General features: G+C 43.5%; 1 protein-coding gene across 1 annotated transcript in view; it reads left to right on the forward strand.

The window, feature by feature from the left end:
* Positions 1–20,820, forward strand: part of DENND1A (DENN domain containing 1A) — a 165,065-nt gene that overhangs the window by 68,305 nt on the left and 75,940 nt on the right. Inside the window, exons 7-11 of the mRNA XM_017745390.1 lie at positions 5,044–5,113; positions 5,635–5,715; positions 7,830–7,883; positions 11,452–11,562; positions 16,645–16,745. Of these exons, the coding sequence (XP_017600879.1) occupies positions 5,044–5,113; positions 5,635–5,715; positions 7,830–7,883; positions 11,452–11,562; positions 16,645–16,745 (417 nt within the window). The remainder of the gene's footprint in view (positions 1–5,043; positions 5,114–5,634; positions 5,716–7,829; positions 7,884–11,451; positions 11,563–16,644; positions 16,746–20,820) is intronic.

Genomic DNA, 20,820 nt, shown 5'->3' on the forward strand with positions numbered 1-20,820 from the left:
CAGAAAATGTGTTCTTCTTCACCAGGAGCCTTCACTGGCTTCATACATTGAAATGAAAAATGGCAGTAGTAGTAATAATAATAATAATAATAATAATAATAACAATAATAATTCCATCACTTTTTTCAATCTGCTGAATCTTCCTTGGGATTTTCAACTCTGCTTGCTGTGCTGGAGTTCTGCCATTAGGTACAGTGATGGTGTGGAGGGGACACAGGGAGAGGTGCAGGTGCCCCTGTGGCACAGGTCACTCCTGTTGCACGGTGTCACCCTGCTGGGCTCCGTGGTGACATCACTGCCACAGCCAAGGACCTGGGTGGGAATTCTTATTTGTTATTATCTGTTCTTCAGAGTCCATGAACTGAAGCACTGGGTGTTTTAGTGCCACATGCACGAGTCGTGTTGGCAGAAGAAGCATTTGGCCTGAATTTCCTCTTCCTTACACTTTTGTCAGTGAAGTTAGTGATGATGCATCTATAGTTCATATAATAACTGAGGTCATGATTGTATTCTGTGTTCTAGGTCACTGTAGATTATTGTGCTGAGCAAAAAGGTCAAGATTTGGGAACTCCTTGAAACCAATCCTGGCTAATACAGACAGATTTTGTAAGCCTGTCACCACAGAGAAGTGTGCCCATCTGCAAAATGGAAATGACTGTTCTGTTTTGCAAAGGAGATGGCAGTTGGTTATGCTGTTATCAAAATATATATAGTATGTGTTATAAATAAATACATGTTAAAAATTCCACTTCTGATCTGTGTGAATGGAAGGAGTAAAAGTTATGTGTGCTTGCAACTCAGTCTAGGAGGAGATGCTGCATGAAATGTGTTGATGTCAGACTAGTTACTGAGTCCCGTTAATTTCAAATGAGAGCTGTACCTGAGTGCAGCTCAGCCTATACACGGCCCAGGAGCTGCTCTGGTGCTCTAGGAATTGTGTGAACCAAGGTGGGACTTCACAGGTTCAGAGGAAACCAAAGGTGCCACAGGTATCTTGCCACAGGTGTTGGCTCGGCTTTTTCATGGTGTCAGCACACCAGTAAATGGAATGTTGGAGCTGGCAATGTTAAAAATTAGTTTTATAAATGGTTGCTATGGTAATTGGCAAATCTTCATAAATCATTTGAAAAGGTCTCCCTTGCCACTGGGGCTTGCTGCTGCTGCACTGCAACATGGAGCATTTTTGCTGACGAAGTTCCCAAACCCTGGCGTGCTCCCTGGGAGTTGGGTTTGATGAGTTCAGCATTCCCAGGTTGGTTGTCCTCCTATTGCGTCCTCCTTCCTGGTTGCCTGCTACAAGTAACCCTGCAGAGTCTCTCCTTTTTTAAGCCGACTTCACTGGAGATTTACCTTTCTAACAGTAAGCAAATTCCTGGTTCCACCCTGTGTTTGGTGTTTGCCCAGCCCTGCTCTGCCCTTGCCCCTGGATGGACACGGTGTCTGTGGGACAGCTGCAGGGATTTGGAGAGGTACATGCTGTAACTTATGACTCTCCTTCATCCTAATGAGTGCTCAGAAAATATCAAAAGAAATTATAATGGTGGAATTTTCACATCTCAAAGAAAGGACGTTTATTATCAAACCCTCTCTTCATTAGTAATCCTTCAGAACTGGATAAGAAATAGCTCTTTTTTCCTGAGGAAGGCATCTTTTCCTTGATCAAGAAATCAACTGGATGCCAGTGTAGATGTTCTTAAAGATTTCCCCTGTGCTGTTCTTAGAGTTGTTGCATCTTCTGGCTTGGGATAGAAATAGAGTAAAATGAGGCATCCATTTTTGGTGTGCTGTTGTGGCCTTTCTGCTCTATATCCACAGGTGCAGTTTGACCTGGCTCAACTTCAGGTGTTTGTTTCAGTCAATGTCCTGGGGAAGACAAAGCCCCAGACCTGCACTGGCCCAGCCCACGGCCATGGCTGGGGTCCTTTTTATGCTGATTTGCTCCTTTTTCTCCCTGTGCTGTTGTCTGAGCCTGGCCCTCAGCTGTTGATTTTTCACTGCTGTTTAAACCCCACATTTTGGAACCCTTTGTGTTTCCCCAGCAGCTCAGCACTGTTGTCTCAAGGTTCTGCTGCCCCTGATTGCTGTGACATATGTAAATAATGATGTTTTGTGCTTTCAAGGAGCCACCAAGAAGAAGCTGACAGGTGACCAAGGTGCTGTGCAGCCCTGCAGGGAGTTTGGGCAGGCCTGGCTGGGCCAGGAGCAGCTTTCCTGGCAGGGGCAGTGCCCCTCACTGCAGGAGGCACCCCAGGATCAGAGGGAGAGCTCAGCAGAGTTCTACATCCAGCCCTCAGCTCAGACAAGCCCCAGCTGATGAGGCTTTGCTTTCATTCTCAGGGGTTGTGGCAGATCTGCCTCTATCAGGGTGAGGAGACTGAAAATGGGGGTAAAGCTGAAAAAAGAGCTGAAATTTCAGGTTGCCCCTTTATTTTTGTTTACTCTTCAACCTCGATCTGATTTATGCTCATTGGGGTCTTTGAACTTCAGCTCTGCTGGGTGCTGTGCCGTCCCTGGCTGGTTTGATGTTGCTGGGAGGGGCTGCTCCACTCTCCGGGCTCTGGGCAATCTCACTGCAGAGCGCTTCCCTTCCTTTGCTTAACCTCTGACCTGTGAAAACAAGAGTTAATCAAAAGTTCTGAGGTAGCTAAGAGGAAGGGGAAGTGTTTGGTTACAAATTAAATATGAGCAAGTCATAAGCCATAAATCTTCAGTAGTGCTACCAGTTGTGCTACTTAAGGTCCACGCGGTACAGAAAGTTTTAGGTTATAAAATCAGCCTCTGTTTCTTTGGAGGGGTGTTTAAAGGCTGCCTTGAGGATTCGCTTTTATAAGAAAAAAAATCCACATTTTTTTCTTTTTTCCTTTTGGCAGACATCTAGAAACAAATTTGGATAACTGTATTTCTTGGGGGATTTTTGAGGCTTTTTTCAACTTTAACTGGTCACAGTTTGGTCTAATAAAAGCAGAACTGTTTTATTCTTGAGTAGTCAACACATGGAATAAGTGATGAAGTAAAAGTATTGAAGATGGCAGGATAAATTAGCTTTCTAATGTATCCAGAAATTTTGGGATGAGATCGTGCAGTGACAATGGAGGGAGGTGAAAACTGAAGTGAGATTGTCTGCATAATTTATACAATTTTGTGGTGGGTTTGTCTTAGTTTGTCTTGCCCCTCTCTCGAGCAAGAGCCACATAGATCCCCATGTGTGGTGGAGTGCTGAGTTTTTCTTCAGATACCAGCTCATTTCCTCAGATTCCAAACTGTGACACTGTCCTCAAAATGGGAAGTTATTCTCAAAATAGAAAAAGAAGCAGTTATGGTGAGATGCTAACCCATCATTTGGAAAACGAGGAGGAGTGAGTGTTAAAAAAAGGACAATAGGTTCATCAGAGGATACTGGTGAAGAGAAGGGAAAGCCAGGGAGTCTCAAGTGTAGCAGAAGTGGGGCTGTATCTTTTTCTGTGTGGAGGGTTTGCTGGTGTTTGACACTGTGTGAATATGTCTCATATTATCTGGGTTATTTTTATTAGAGTCATAGAGGCTCTTTCCTAGGTGCTGAGTAAAAGATTTCAAATTGGTTTGGGCTGAAGTATCCTCATGGCTGGAGCCTACAGATGTGTCATGTTGGGTGTGTGATGGTAATAAAGAAACCCCCTGGAAGCTGCAGGGAGGCTCAGCAGTGAGCACACGGCCCCTGACAGGACAGATGAGGAAGCTCTAAAGGACATCCAGGACCTGCCCTGATTTGGGGGCTCAGCATTGCCCCCTCGGGTCCCTGCTCTGGCTTCCCTGGGCCCCAAAGAGGTGGAGGCCTGGGAGAACCTGCTTTTGTTTTCCTCTTTTACAAGACATGATACACAGACATTAGAAACACAGTAATGGTTTTAAGGATTCTCATTTTAGCTCTGTATTCACAGAGTATTTTTCCGGCCAAGTCCCTGAACGATTAAGTAGAACTTTTAATGGTGCCTCCCTGGAAGCAGCTTTGGTTTCCCACTGCCAGGGAGCTTTCTGCCTTCCTGCTTTTCTGTCTTCTCAAACTCTTTTGATAGATGCCTTGCACGGATTTGTTTACCAGGTTCTTAATCTCTACTTAGCAGATATGTTTGGAGAGGATTTCTTGTTACTCTTGTAATGGCTTTTAACTCTCCTGAAGTTTATTTAACTAAACAGAAAGAAAGAAACTTATCTTCTACCTAATCCTTCTGGATTGTTTACAATATAATGCCAAACTTAAATGCTGTTTAAAGTGGTAATTGTCTGTCTTTCTGCTCTATTCGAATACACACTTTGTAAAGATGTTTCGAGTGTATTAATTTAAACGATAATGCTGTCATATAACATGAAAAGTTAAGTTGCTTATCAGTATATTTTGATAAGCTACTTACATTTTACAGTAGCATTTGCAGGCTTCAAACAAACGCTAATGATGGAGTGCCAGTCACTTTGTCTCACAGAGAGCTTCTCACCTCATTTATCACCAGAGCTGCACAGCCAGGGACCACAGGGCACTCCATTCCTTACAGCTGTCAGGATGTAGTCATATTTTATAAAAACTTTAAATCCTGTCTAACTATATCAAAATAGAATCCATTTGCTTCAGAAAGCAGCTGTGATTAAAGAGCATCACTGACTGGCTTTGCATTCGCCACAGCCGAGGGAAGTTCCTCACTGGTGTTGGAAGAGGGACTGAAATAAAGAACTGTGCCATGAAAACAGGGCACAGAATCCTACCAAAGCTGCAGTGAAAAGGAACATCCTCGCTGTCCTACCTTATGGAATGGAGATGTAAAGTAAATGAAAAAGATGGGATTTTTCTGCATGTTTTCCTTTTAATTTTGTTTCTTCTCTTTTGGAAGTTGCATGCAAATGTACTGAAGGTGAAGTTTCTGTTTGACTGAAGCAAGGGCCAGGCTAAGTACAGTGACGGAATGAGATTTTAAAACAACTAAAAACTGAGATACTGATTATTCAATTTTAAAAGTCCTCTTGTGTTAGGATTCAAAACCAAAATAACTGTCTTTTATCTTTTTTTTTTTTCAGTTACCTCCCATGGTTTGAAGTCTTTTATAAACTGCTTAATGTCCTGGCAGATTATTCAGCAAAAGGACAGGTATTATTCTAAAATACTGACCCTCGTTCTCCTATGCCAGTATCAAATGAGTGAGGGTGAGAGGATGAAAGAAACTGTTTGAAGACGTGCTTCTATTCGAGATGACCATGTGAATTACTAATCTGTATAATGCAGTGATATAAAAGATCATACTCAGCTTGGCAAGTGCCTCTGAAAAATAAATATGTATTTAATTTTCTTTTTGGGAAAGACAAAGTGCAAGATTGGGGCTGTGGATCCAACACAAGTCTCTGCAGTCAGCCATGCTGGGCTTCCTGACTCCCTGCCCTGTGTTCAGCCCAGTTCCTGTAATTCTGCTGTTCCCGTATTGCAGAGTCACATCAGTCTGTGCCAGGTGTCTGATCCAGGTTTACTTGTCATGGGCAGTAAAAGTAGACCTGATCTTATGAATGCAAAATGTTTACCCACCCCCATGGCCTACACTGCCCTTCTGCCTCGGAGTTTACCTGGTGACAGCAATGCCTGCTTAGTATTCCTGGTTATTCTCCTTCTCATTTCAGGATAGTCAGAGGAGTGAGCTCCTAGAAACATTTCATAAACTTACCATCCCTGAGCCAGGAACCTCTGTTCATCTTGGAGTGGTAAGTGTGGGGGGAAGATGTAAACTAAGGTGTTTAATATTCATTCCATGTCATAGTAGAGGAATGTCAAAAGCAATCCTCTCCTGGAGCTTGTACACCGGTGTTGTTTTCCTGTGAGGAGCTGCGAAATTCCCCTTTCACAATTGGGGCCCTCTGCTTCCCTTTCCCTAACCTCAAATGTCCTTGAAATGCACTTCTTTGATTGGGGGAAGGCTGTGTGTATTACCCCTGGGAATCTCTCACCATGTCCTCTATGACCTGCGGGAGGTCACGGAGCACCGGTGGGACATTTACTGCCCACACTTCTGCACAACTCCTGACCCTGGCAGTTTGAAGGGGGAGCAGGCTGGGAAGCAAACAGGCACTTACCTGTCACAGCAGCCTTGGGAGTATTAACTGCTCATCACATTTTCTGGTTCCTTCTCCTCTTCCTTCCCCCCCTCCTCAGAAAACCTTGCACAAAAAAGAATTTATTTCATTTTTATATTTTGTGAGAAAATTAAAATTAAAGCACACTGGCAGTATGGATGTGGGATTTAATTGATGGGATTGTATTTTGAATTTAGTCTTCTGGGGTTTTTGTCTTCAATTTCATTTTTGCAGCACAGCCTTGTGCTCCAGGCTGTGGTGAGCCCTGCAGATGCTCCTTGCTGCTGCTGCCAGCTGAGAGTTCACGTGGGAAGTCTCCCTCCCATTTCCTTTACTCCTCCTAAAGCGCTTTCTGGCAAGAAGCAGCTCATGCCCCTCACTCCCTGCCAGGCTGGCAGTGCCCAGGGGGCAGCTGTGTGGCCTTGCTGGTCCCAGCTGGCCCTGGACATGTCCCCAGCCCCTCAAGATCCCTCTTGAGGAGCAGCAGTTCTGTTCAGGGGACGAGCTGTCTCCCAAGGCCAGGGGCAGTGGGGATATTCCGGCTTTTTCATGCCAGTGGTTCCAAGGAATGCTGCCTGTCTCCCCTTGTCTCAGACATTTCATGGGCAATGGAGCAAGAAAGGATAAAAACAAGCAGCCCAGGGACCGTGTCTTTCTGATTTTATTTTGTCTGTTTCTGAGCCCATTGCGGGGTCGGAGGGAGGTTCCTCTGTGTGATACAGCTCTGAGTGCTGTTCCTCTGCCTTGGCACTGCATCTTTGCAACCAAACCAAACCAAACCAAACCAGTGATGCATCAGAAAGCAAAACTTGTGTTTCTCATTTAGTGTCTCCATTTAGTGGAGGCTGTGGTCCCTGCCTGCTATTTCAGGTTACAGCCTGATCAGGAAGCACTGAGATGGCTGAGATTTGTGTACAAGAGAATAGTGCCAATTGTGGAGCTATGCCAAGGATGGAACAGCCTTTAAGGCTTCAGCCAGTAATTAATAAGTAGCCCTAAGACAAATTGTGAAAATCTTTAAAATTATATAAATTGTATACGAGTCACATTCTCTCCTTTTCCAAAGCCCTGACCAAGGATCATTCAAGCCATCTGTGGTCAGATTGGGAGCTGGAATGAACCTGAGCTCCTGGAATGCAGACAATTAAAAACACTGAACAATATAATGGATTATGAAATTATATGAAAGCAATATGATATTTCAAAATGTGCTTTTAGGGTGTATAAAAGTGACCTAAAACTTTTCAGTATTTTGTAGGTAAGCAGGCATTGAACCTTAGGAAGCATTTCCCAGTACATTTCCATAACCTCCCCCTTGGCTGGAATGAACCTCTCTGGTGCTGTGAGTCAGAGAAGGCCCTGCCTGCTGCTGTTCCCTGAAGTCCATCCTGCCGTGGGCTGGGGAAAGCTGGCTTGAATTACAGCCTGCCTTGGAGTTTCCTTGGCATCTGTCGCAGCCTGTGTGAGTCTGGCTGTAGCAGCAGCTCTGAAGAACAAAAACATGGAATATAACTTTCCAGGAGCATTTGATACTGTCTATCTTCCTGCATTTCCTATTGCCCCTGTGATCTGGGAACCCAGCCTGTGGAATCCAGGACAGAGAACTCAGGCTGGTAGTTGGTAACAAATGTTCTGTCATTTTTACTTAGCTGAGCAACTGCTGTTACTGCTGATACTAATACCAAGCAATAAATTTAGATTGCTTTTAACATTACTGAAATAATCAATATTTGCTCTTTTTGTAGCACTCTTACTTTACTGTGCCTGACACCAGAGAGCTTCCCAGTATACCCGAAAATGTGAGTATTTGAGAGGACCCTGCACTTTATTGTTTCCATTTAATGTCAGCAGCTACACAGATGACAAATATTACTCTGTTTGGAATAGGTTTTATTCTGTAAAATACTGAGCATTCAGAGCTGCATGTGTGATTAAAAGCTGAACTGTATGGACAAGGATGATGGACAGATTGATGTGGGTAAAACAGCAGCTCTGCTAATCCTACACTGCCACCCCTCTGGAATAATGACCTGAGACAGCAGGGAAAACACTGTGCTTGCTAGACGGCTCCTGAGAACACCAGACACACCTGGCTCTTTAGAGCCACTTTTTGGGAGACTTTTTAAGCCTCCTGCAGTCATGTGTGTTCCAGCCTGGCTCAGCTCTCCAGCCAGATGATAAGTCTGTGGGGAGACAATGCTGGCATTTGCTTCTCTTAAATACTCTTTAATGTGCTCCTGCTCTGTCTCAGCCAAACTCCTGTGCCTGACATCTCAGTTTTCTTTCCCAAGCATTTTGCAGTCGGTCTCAGCATCATATTCTTCAGTTGATGGCATGAAAGAAAAAAGGATCATCAAGCCATTCCATCTCATTTGTGGGTGATTTGTATAGCAGATAGCATTCGGGGCTTTTTTTTGGCTTTCAAAACACTGTTGCTGGTTTTGCTGTGTTGCAGACTCTTCATACTGACACATATCCTGACAGGAAATTTAATAGATGCGCTCTTTCTTCCGAGGTGCTTTATTTTTGTACAAATAATGATACGCTGGGTGTAATTCAGGAATCAATCCCTGAGTCTAAACCAGTCATCAAATCCTGTCCTAATTCATAGAATCATAAAATCCCAGAATAATTCAGGTTGGAAGGGGCCTTAAAGCCCATCCAGTGCCACCCCCTGGCATGGACAGTGACACCTCCCACTATCCCAGGATTGTCTAATTTCTTAAAAGGTTTTTGTCTGTCTGTTAAACCAACTTCTGTGTGGAATTGAGCATATTAGGGAATAATACAAGGATATTAAATGGGCATAAGTCTGCTGTATTTTAGTCAATTGACCTGATTTATTAAAAATTCTGTACATCTTACCAGGAATTGCATTTAAAACCCATATTAGCAAATGTTGTAGTGGTGCCAAACTTCGTAGTTGGATGTGGTGATGAATGGAGAGCTGCAGAGAGCACTGTTTGGAATGTTAACAAACCTCTTGGAATTATCTGACTTTGTGTCAGATCAATGTGTTTAATGAGTCACAGACCATTTAGCACGGGCACTTTTCTGTAACAGCAACTCATTCCCTTCTTCAGGAGATGTAAGTTGTGTGAGGGATGTGTAAATGCAGTGTGACTTCAGAAATAAATCAGGTTGGTTGCAGGAAATATAGTGCAAGACTGAATTTCCTGGTAGTAGCTGTTGTCTTTCAGAAGGTGCAGGTAAGTTAAGAGGCTGAAATGATGGTGTTTTCTTGGGGATGATGCCCTCAGTACTTTTGTATCACTGGGTCCATCTTCCTCATTAGCTGACAGTGGAAGAGAAGTACGTGATTTTTAATCTCAAAAGTCAGAGTAGTCAGTGTGTGTTTATTGATACGAGATAGCAAATGATCAAATGGATGATTGATCTGGGAATGAAATTTCAAAGGAGCGTGAGGGAGTTTTGTAACACTCTTGGTGAATTTTGAGAGGAGTGGGAATACCTGTTCTGAAAATCCTGCTTTTTACTGCCCTGAGAAAGGTTTAAGTCCTAGGAAGCAAAATACATAACAATTATCCTGCAAATTGGAACGCTTTCATTTGTATTTATTTAACTCATTCATGGTTTTGTCACTTACGAGACATGTCTTTCAAAATACATGTGTAAGTCCCAATTTCAGCTTCAGAGCTGACAGCTTTCTTATAAATACAACTTTGAGGGAACACGTGAATCTCCTCAGTACCAATACATTTCCATGCAGCCCACATGGTTCCCAGGTGTCCTTGGCAAATCTTGGAGAGCAGACAAGACTGAAACCTTACAAATCTTTCCATCTGAAGGTACATTTGTGTGTCATGTCATCACAATAAACTCGATGAAAGAACAATTGCAAATCAAATCCCCACGTCTATTTTCCTCTCGCAGTGGAGGCTGTTGCCTCACAAACAGATCCGTGTGGAGCAGGGCTGCACCCTCGGGCAGGATGCAGGGATTGTGTGCTGCTTTTGCCGTGCCCCTGAGTTGGGTGGCATCAAAGGGAGTTCAGGGCTCCTTAAAAATTCTTTTAATTCCCACTATTAGCAGGAATTGTGTCGTCACACACTGTGTTTTGGCGTGGTGGAAGGGTGGGTGAGAGGGGGAAGAAGAGCTGTGGAGAAGACAGCTTATGTTTAGACAAAAATATCATGTTAATCAGCACAGATGGGATGAGAAATACAGAAAAAGTACATGATAGTTTAATAGGTTTTTGGCAAAATGTGTTGGCTTTTTTTTTTCTCCTTTGACTGTACCTGTCTGTGGCTCCAGCTCTACTTTAATAAAGACCTGAATGATTGTTTTATTTTATGTGTTTGAAGCCAATCATAATGAGCTCAGTTTTTATCCCTCTACATACTGGTACCAAAGTCTCCCAAATACAATGCTTAATTTTCCTTCAGTTCTTTGTGTTTGGATGGCAAGCTGGGGAACATATTTTTGCACAGTATGAAGCATCTTGGCAGACTTCTCAGGCCAAGTATCTTGGATCTGTCAAAAGTGCTAATAGGCTTTGTTGAGCTTCTTTAAGTTTCTAAATCATATTTGCTTTTTGCTTTTCTGCACTTTTTTATTTAAGGATGATTAAGATTGCACTTGAATTCATGACTAATCTAATTTTGCTCTCACATGTGCTTTTTGTATAAGGCTGTCTTTATCCTATAGCAACCCTTTCATGTCTGTAAGAAGCTATTTGGAGACAAATTCCCTAATTCAGCATTTTTGGGCATTATCTTTTCCTCCACCTCTCCCTTTTTCTTTAATTTCTATGTTTTAAGAAGTGAAGTGCTCAGAGAGATAATTTCCTGCCTCCTTCCTCAGTCTCCCCAGGGAGGTGCTCCTGTCTCCCACCCAGGGATGTCTGAGTGCCCGAAGTGAGGGGTTCGGTTCAGACAACTGGGTTTAGTGTGTGTTAAATGCCCAGATGTGTTTCCAATAGTCAGAATTTTTCTAGCACTGACTGAGCTCACAATTGAATTTGCTGTATTGGAACTGGCCTCTGAGAGCTGCTTTTAGTGTTGGGGTGTGGAGTTTTGGTACTTTATCAGGCAGCTTTGAAGTCTCCATAAAAGTGACAGAACATTTTTTTTCTCAGAGAAGTATCTAGTATTCAGAAAGCTGTGGGTGAAACATCATCACTTTTATTACTCTAAGACCCAGCTCCCCAAAACTCTGGGGAGAGATACTGCAATTAGAAAGGCCTCTGCCTTAAGATGAAATCCTGCTTTCTTTTGTTAAGCCTCATACTGGATGTAGCACAATAGAAGGATGAAATCTCTTTGGTTTTGGTTTTGTTTTTTTTTTTGTTAAGGACACTTGGTTTTGTAATGTCATGAGTAAAAAATGATTTTTGTCTCTCCCCAGAGAAATCTGACAGAGTATTTTGTAGCAGTTGATGTCAACAACATGCTGCATCTCTACGCCAGTATGCTGTACGAGCGCCGCATCCTCATTTGCTGTAGTAAGCTGAGCACTGTAAGTAAAATGCACAAGAATTTCTTCTATTCACAGTATTTTTTTTTTTTTAATCACAGTCATATGTAGGAAATTAACTGATTATCTCCAGGTCCACCTTTCAACCTCAGTTATGCAGCCCCAGCTCAGTTTTGTGCCTTATGTGAGGATTTTATAGAACTTCTGTTGGCCCACAATGTTCAAAAGAATTTTTTGGATGCAGGGATTTTTGTGGCTGTTTGGTACACAAATGTTCAAAGACTTATGCCATAGTGAAGTCCTTTATTCAGAATTTACTTGACAGGAAAAAAAAAAAAGATAAATGACACTGTCAAATGGATGTTCCAGGGACCTCTTCTGGATGGACCAGAGGAGTGGGCTGAAGTACATTGACAATGCACAGTTTTGCCGTTGTGTTTGAGTTGTGTTTGATAAGGTTTAGTCTTAATGCTCCTTAGGCTCCATCAAGTGTCTGAGAGATGAAAGCTGCTGAATATTCTAGAGTACTCTCTTCTGAAAAATGGCTGGAGATCAAAACAAGCACAGGGCTTGATTCAGTTCAAAGTTTTGTGTTATGCATTTCAAGGTTTAGCAGTCAATAAGATTGTGATTTTCTTTATGAAAGCAAATGCTCCATGGTCATCGTGTTTGCTCTGTAAATGACTATTGATTGCTTTCCTTTGTGAGTGCTGAAGATGGTTTAACTAATTTTGGTTTCTAGTGCTGTGGGCTGAGCACTCGAGCAGTCCTGGCTGAAGTACAGCTGCTATTTCCATTTCCTGTGGCTGTAACTGGTATCTGATGTATGACCAGACCTGCTTTGTGCTTGAGATTCAAACTGCTCCATGGCATTGTGAATGCTCTGGAAGGCTGGAGTAATGTCCACAAATCCTCGTAAGGATGGTCTGTCAGCACAGGGCAGAGAAGTGAGAGGAGTAAGGCCTCAGACTTAATCCCAGAATAACTATTGCAGTATCATTTTGAAAGGTAAGCAAAAGGAGGAGGATTATAATAGCCTCCAGGACCTAATAACAACTATTAATAATGTTTACAATCAATCCCACATTTAACTGAAAGCATTTAAGTATTATGAAGTTTAATACCATAGAAAACTTGTAAAATCTTAACTTCTCTATCTGCCACGTATTCTATGTCATCACTACTAAAATAAGGAAAATTCCATCCAGGCCTGGTAATGAAATAAAATGAAGGAGAGGTGTTTATTTCAGCAACCTACGGAATGAAAAGAACAGTAAATGATCAGAGAGGAGGGAAGAAGAGAAGGGCTGCCCAAAGCATTTCAGATGTGTGGTTGGTTGGTTTAATCTCTCCCTTTGTGACAGAGCCTGGGAAGAGGAATTACTTACCTGTCACTGTGCCTTCCTTAATGAGCCAATTCACAAGTGGGGCTGGGTTTTTTTCCTCTCTTTCTGTTATTTCTCTTCCTTTTGCCTCTGTCCAAGATAAAAGCACGTCTGGTTCTTGGGAGGGAGGGGTATTCATACTGTGTGTTCTTAGCTTACAACTTTCTCTATAAACTGCTGGCAGATTGGAGTGACAGTGGAAGGCAGGTTTGAGGAGCTGGGCTGGAGCCAGCAGTTGCCGCTCGCCGTTCCAGCCCAGGAACATTCTCTGCTCTCAGCCTGTGCTCGGAGGAAGCCAAGACCTTGTCACTGCAAAGGAACCAAACCCCCCACTCCCTGAGTGCAGCCAGCCTGGGGGGCTGCTCTGGGGCTGCTCAGGGGCTGCTGCCTTTGTTTTTAGCTTTTGGATTTTTAACACAAAAGTGGAAGGGACCTATTTGCAGTTCATTTCTGTTAGCTTTGGGAGACACACTTCAGACGTAGGGCTTGAATTTAATACCAGGTGAGCGATAGAAAACAAAACCATCCTGGGTAGAAAGCCTTTTATGGTGGAATGAATTCTGTGCTACAATACATCATCTCAAATTCAAATTTTGATTTTCAATATCCTTATATCCTTAAGTTGAATAAGATTTAGGGGTAACTGAACAAAGCCGTGTTTGTTAGCTATTTTATAAAGCATGTGTACTGAACCTATAGAGAAATTATTGCTGTTTTTTTGGATTTTGTTCTTCATCTCTACAAAAGGAAATGCAGGTAATTTCTCAAAATGTTAAAACAGTTATTCCTGTTAAATTTCATTGCATATTCTGTGATCTAAGTCCTCAAAAAACGTGAGATATGAACCAAAATGATAAATGCCCTGTGCCTGGCAGAAGCTCACCTGCTGGTGGGAGCATGCTGCTGCAAAAATGAAACTGGAGTTCTCCTTCCATCCAGAATTCTCTTTTCCTTCAGAACTTGCAGCCCGGCCACCCCAAGGTGTTTCCTGGCTGGGAGTGGGGCAGCAGCACGCTGGCTCTCATTATAAGGCGTCTTACGCGAAGCTCTGAAATTACTTAAACTTGGGGATTTCAGGGATGTTTCTGTCTGGCTCCATCATACTGAGGTGGATTTCTTTGCCTTTTCTGTGATTTTTGGAGTTTTAGCACAAAGCAAAGAATCCCATCGTGACATGGATGTTTGATCCTGGAGCAGAGCTTCCTGTGCCACTTCTGCCGCAGCACGGGGAGCTCTGACAAACCTCCTATTCCCTGGCAGGGGTCTGATGGGCCTTGGGGCTCTGAGGGTGAGGAATTAGAATAACATATGATCAATTTGATACCCCACCTGTCCTTGTGATGCTTCACAGCTGAGAGCTTGCCCAGCTCTGATGCCACAGCTCTGTTGCTGTCCCTGTTGCCTTCATACACAGCCTTTGTGACGGTACTGCTTTCACTGCTTAATTCTGTTATAGCTCAGCTTTCTACTTGGTTTTTAGCCCCAAAGAATGCAACCCCCTAATCTTACAGCCATGCAAAAGGTGGTTCTTTTCCTCAGTGTCCTTATTGCACCTTGGTAGCCACATCCTGCCCAGTGTGTGCCAGGAGCCAGAGGTGGAAAATGATCTCGTGTAGTTCAACATCAGCTTAGTAGTTTCAAGTTTGTGACAAATTCCTATTGATCTCATTTCCTCAAATCAGGCTTTTAGAGCATTAAATATAGAACTGCACAAAGTGCCCAGTGACTGAGTGTGTCCCTTCCACAGCGATCTCCTTACACCCTCCAGCAACAGCTGCACAGAGCTGAGGAGTGGAACTAATCCGAGTTCAAAATTCTGGATTCTTGTAGTTCTGGCAGTTGGGCATTTCTCAGGCTGCCTTACTCTGAAGTGCTTGTTTCCTGGGTGACAGTCACTGATCAGGTGAGGTCTCCAGCAGATCAGCTGGGTTTGAGCCCTTCTCAGGGCAGAGCTGGAGGCTGGGGCTGGGGCTCACCCCTGCTCGGGTGTCACCTGATTCCTGACAGGTGGGAGTCTCCAAAGGAGGTGTCAGGTCCTGCTCAGATGTCTGAGTGCTGAGCATTGTGGATGTTTCATCTTTTCTTGCTGAGTTTTAAAACCAGTGGGAAGGGGCTTGGAAGAGGCCTCGTAGGATTATGGAATTCACTCCTCTACAGCCACGACCATGTTGTGTAGTAATGGCTGAAATTATCCACTCAATCCTCAGAGAAGCAGTTCCTAATCTAGAATTAAATTTAAATTTAGAAAAAACTGGTTGTGTTGTTCAGTGACATAAAAGTAACACATAAAATGCAGGCCTGTCTTCCACCATCCTGCCCACTGACCTGCATTTTACTTGGACCACCAGGTTCTGTTACTCACAGAAAGGCTTTGGTAGTGAACAGAACCCAAACTACCCCCAGCTGTAGCTGATTTTTCCTGACACGGAGCCTGAAGGGTCTGGTTTAGCCCATCCAAAGCATTTCCTTTTCCAGTCATGGGTTCCCTTTGCAAGGTCTGTGAGTCGCTAGTCTGTCTTAATGGAAATTAATAATAATGAGGGCTGGTTTTTTTTAAGGTTATGCCACCTCTAACTGAGTTAGGATTAATATCATGATTTGTCTTTGCTTGGTTTGATCTCGGACACATTCAGGCCACCACAGGGACCTTAGTCCCTTAGAGTTTGTCTCCTCAGGACTCATAAGAAGTGCTCTGCCTCCTTCCCCTTGCCCAGAAGGCATTAAATGCTCAGTTTCCTCCTGCCTTCCGAGAACTGGGAGGATTTGTTGAGAGTTGTGTTCAAAACATCCCTCACAAGTGAAGCACAGTGTAGTGCTTGTGCTGGGTGTCCCTGGAGATTAAAGGACACTCTGAACTGGGAACAGGGGCAGGGTGGATGTGACTCTTCCCTGTCACCTCCGAGTCTGCCTTGGATGTGTCTGTGTGTGAGTGCTCTGATTTATTTACTTGTTTCCCCAAGTGTGTGTGCTCATATCCTCTTACAGTGTTTTGCCTATAGCTTTAGCTGAGATTGCCTTATTGAGCATTGCCACCTGCTCCATATTAATACCCTTAGTGATTGTGACAAATATCCTGCTTATCTTCTTTTCCAATTAATAATTATTGTTTGAAATAGGATTGAGAGCAGTAATTTCCTCTGTGAGGATTCTCCCCGTGGCTTCACTGGCACTTCCCTTTGCTAATTCGGTACCTGCCACATCAAAACTCTTCTGCATGAGTTTTTAACAATGTAACTGAGAAATTCAATGGATCAAATGATTAGGTGAAGGGCAATTAGATAAATTCCCTTTTAAAGCATCAAGATTTAATCACTGAGTTTAGCGTACTGTGTTTTTAAGAAACGCATGCCATGGTTTTTTCAGTTTGTGTTATAATTTCAGAGCAGTTTTGTGATATTTAATGCATGGTAATTTCCAGGTTTGGGAGATTTGCCATTACTGTTTCTTAGTTCCCTTTGTGTTTTCATTTCTATGTTTCTGTTGCTTTATAAAATGCTGGGTGTTCTTTGCAGGTTGGGTTTGCGAGTGAATCGTGTTCTCAGCTGTTCACAAAGTCAGGCGGATGGCAGCCACTCCTGCTCCCCCCAAGACCGTTGTTTTTGCCAGCAGTGCTGTGTATTTTCTCATAAAGCATTGATAGGAAAGGAGAGTTGATTCTTTACTTTCTTGCCTCTGAGTTTACCATTTGAAGCTCGAGGTTTGTCTCATTTACGCTGCGGTTTCTCTGTGTGTTTTTCAGTTAACTGCCTGCATCCATGGGTCTGCAGCCATGCTCTACCCGATGTTCTGGCAGCATGTTTACATTCCTGTCCTGCCCCCACATCTCCTGGACTACTGCTGGTAAGGCCATCTCTATGTGTGCATTACCTGTGTGTGTGTTCTGGAGATGTGTATCTGTCCCTCAGACCCACAGCACTGTGCACATTTCTTAGAGTGAGTCTGAAGCTCTCTCCTGATGCGGCTGTTCCTGGGGATCCAGCCGGGATAACCAGCAGCAAGTGAAGGCCTGGAAACCAAAACGTGCATGTTTAAAGGAAGTTTGCTCCTCTGCAGCTGATGTAAATGTTGTGTGTGCCTGTGTCAGGGTACAGGGAGCAGAATGTAAAGAGTTATCTCCTGTGGAAATGAGCCTTCCCTGACTCCCTGCGCAGGAAGGGCAGGTCCCAGTCATTTGCAGTGCCAGCAGGTGCCTTTCCCTGGATAATGGGCTTCTCACGTGTAATTAACACTTGGAGAGGCTGCCCCAGCTCCCTTCAGGTACCTGCTGCTCGCAGGCACAGGCTTTGCCCTTGGTGATCAGTTATTCATGGACTTCCTGACAAAGGCAGGGAAAGGGGCCCACCCAGAGGGTGCAAAAAGCAAACCCTGGTGCAGGAGAGAAAGCCACAAGTCACTGAGCATCACCGAGGGGATTCTTTCGTGGCCAACACCCGGCCATGGCAGGAGGGAGCCAGGCTGTGTGCAAAGAATGATTTCAAAATGTACAACTGTTAGGCAGCTCACAAATGCAACAACTGATTTCCTTACCCAGCCAGGAACTTTAATTGGAGAGGTAGCTACACACTCTGTCATTGTTTGAGTAAGTCAATTTAGCAACAATTTATGTGCCATAAATATATTTCCCAAAATAGAGTCCACCATCTATTTTGTAACCATGTGAACTTGGAGATGTCATTTTGCCTGGGAGGACTGAGCAATCAGCTCCCTGCTCCCTGCTTTAAGGCAGTATTTCTGCTTACTGGTGTCTGCCTCTTAAGGGAAATGACCTGAGATTATTTAAAATAGAAGAGCTTAATTTAATTTTAATTATTGCCTGGTTATTTTATTTGCAAATATGACATAATAATTTTAGAGAGCTGAAATGGGAACAAAACTTAAAGCAATGAGGATTCTTCAGTTCTTATGAATACAGAATATCTTGTTCATTCAGTTGGCTGTGCTCATTTACGGACTGTGCTGTGATGTTTTGAATCTTCTCCTGCTCTTTTGAAACTCACAGAAGGATGGATAGACCGTGTCACTCGAGATCTTTGAAAGTGTTTGAAAAAAGTATATTCCACCTGTGATTACTTGCCTTTTGCTTCCCATTTCCCTCTTTAAAGGATTTTCTCAAACTTAGTATTTCTGTTCCCCTGCATTCCTCACTGACATACCTTCCCTCAGAACTGAAAATGCCCAAAGGTTGTGTCTCCCAAATACTTGCTCTCAGTGCTGAGTCAGTGCTGGTGGTGGATCTCCCATTGATCGTCCCTGTTGTGTAGATTTGCTGAGGACAGGGGGTGGGAGGGGAAGCAAGGGGAAGAGTGCTATCCTTTGTTTTTATTTTTTAATTGGACACTGCTCTTTAGTGTATTTTCAGCCCAGGGAAACATTTTGGGTGGAGGAGACTAAAATGCTGTCATTAGATCTCACACCTTGATGCACAATTGCTTGTTCCTTTGGATGCAGAGCAACAGAGGAAGTACAGAAGCACAGCTGCGCTGCTGGTGGCTGGTTTGGGGTGTTGTTTGGTTGGGTTTTGTTTGTTTAGAGCACATGCCAGCAGGTGCCAGAAGTCCTGGTTAGTGAGATGCTGCCACCAAGCATTGATAGTCAAGCACATACAACTACTTGGTCAGCTCTTGTCCATCTGTTTTATTGGAAATTTAAACATTTGTTGATGTGGAGGAAGCAGTGTATCAATTTTCCTCACTACTTTTCCCAGTTTGTTTTTTGTGTGCCATAAAACCACTCCCACTGTGTCTGTTTGCTTCCTTCTTGCTCTCAGTGTCTGTGTTTAAAATGAGCCCTTAGAAAAGCCTGTCTTTGCTGAGCTGGGACGCAGCTGAGTGTGCGCTGAGCCCCAGAGCTTTGTCACCAGAAGCAACAGTACATTTCGTAGGGTGATTAAAACAGTCTATTCTATCAGACAGACAGCTTAGCAGCCAGCATGAATATATTCTCAGAGCACCCTGGCACAGCTGCTAACAAATGCTTCTGTTGGGGCAGTTTGCCCTTTCTCCAGGAGTTTTTTTAACGCCCTTTCTCCTATTTTCTAAATCTGCATATAGTCAATGTGCTTCTCTGAGTAGGTGGAGGGGGAGCTGAAGTCCTCCCACTGCTGGGAAACAAAGATTCCTGCCCAAGGAGCTCGGTGGGCATTGCCATTGAGCCTGGCACACCTGGGCACTCACTAAAGCTCCTTGTAGCTGCTCTCCTGGTGTCAGAGCTGTGTGTTCTCTGCATTGTTCCAATTTATGCAGTCAAGTTTCTGATTTGCATCAATTACTCCAATAAATTTTGGGTGGAATTCTGTTGCATTTCAATGAGGAATCTGAAGAGAAGTCAGGAGACTGCCCCAGAGAGGGAAGTACCAGTGGTGGGAGAGAGCCACCCATTAAGTCAATGCTTGTATAGCAAGACGTGACTGTGGTAAGTGTGATCTCATCCATTTTCCTGGAACAATGAAGCAAAATGGTGAAATCCCTGTGTAGCTGTAAATAGGAACCTTTTGGAAATCCTTGGGTTTTTACATTACTTTTCCTGGTGAATTGCAGTATTTTTTAAGGCTGGGCTTTCTTCACTTAAGAAGAAATGTCCCTCTATTTCACCTGCTTCTCTTCCAATTAGTAGTTGCCCACCTCTTGGGAGCATAATTAAGCCGTCTCTAGTTTGCCTAAGGAAACGAATTAAAGAAATTGTAAAAATGCAACTGTAATAAATGGGCAATATATAGCCATTATGTCCCCAAAATCCATATTCATGCTTATGCATTGCTACTTTAATGATTTGATATTTACCTATATAACTCATTTGATTATAAATAAGGCTGATTGCCTTGGGAGCCAGTGTAGCACAAGAGGAGTAATGACCCCTCTCTTTGTTCTGAAAGGCTCACGCAGGCACTTTGTTTGAGCAGTAAATACATGTGGTAGAAACTGATACTTCTTAATTTTGCACTTAATGGCTATTGGCTGCCAGCAAACAACTTTGAGTAATTAGTAGTTGTGGCTGTAAGAAGCCCCAGGACTGATGAAGTGTCAAGCAGTGGGGAAGGCCTGCTCTGAAGGGCAGTCTTTAATCTGCCAGGGATCCCAGAAGGATTAAAGGTTGTGCCGAGTGTTTCTGCTCTTTATACAAGGGATGTGTCTTGCTGAACTTCTCTTGGAAGTCTTGCAAGTACAAATCTACCCTGATAAAATATTAAAAACTGCTGGAGTGTTCCACATCTTAGGACCTGAATCGCAGTGAGGAAGGACTGTTTCAGTGTGCCCTGGGTGGGGAAGGGGGGACACAGCACATTCCCCTGCACAGGATGCTAAAGGTCTACTTAAATAATGGCCTATGATTAACTCATGGTCAAGAGAAATGGTGATAAAAGCAATTTATGAAGCCTGACATGAACTTTCGGCATTTACTTCTAGGTGTGTTTCCTATTCAGTTATACTGATGAGTGATGATGGAAGAATAGAATCTCTCTGGTAGATTTTATTGGAAATATTTATGCTCTTTACCAGAATCACATTTTATTGAGGTTATTTATGCAGTCCCTGTAAGTGTTTATGTGCTGTATTGCCATTACATGTAATGTTTGTCACTCCAGCACTGAAAAGATGAGTCTTTGCATCCAAACCTGATCCATGTATCTTAAGCCATATCTTCCCTTCCTATGTTTGGAGATGTTAATAAATGGCTGGTTTTCAGGAATACTGCACTCTTCCTGCTTCCTTTCATTACGTTAGCCAAGGTTCCACTAGATGAGACATTTGCAGGCTTAAGACTTCCTGCCGAGGTTCCGACTTTGTGCGGTGGGGATTGAAGCTGTCGCGTTGCTGGAAGTCCTTAATTGGAACCACATTGGTGGTGGTGGCACCGGAGGGGCCGGGGCAGCCGAGCCCGGCTCGCGGGGCCATTGTGCAGCCAGAGCCCAAGCACA

Source organism: Corvus brachyrhynchos, unplaced genomic scaffold, assembly GCF_000691975.1.
Source record: "Corvus brachyrhynchos isolate BGI_N302 unplaced genomic scaffold, ASM69197v1 scaffold59, whole genome shotgun sequence".
Taxonomy (NCBI): Eukaryota; Metazoa; Chordata; class Aves; order Passeriformes; family Corvidae; genus Corvus; species Corvus brachyrhynchos.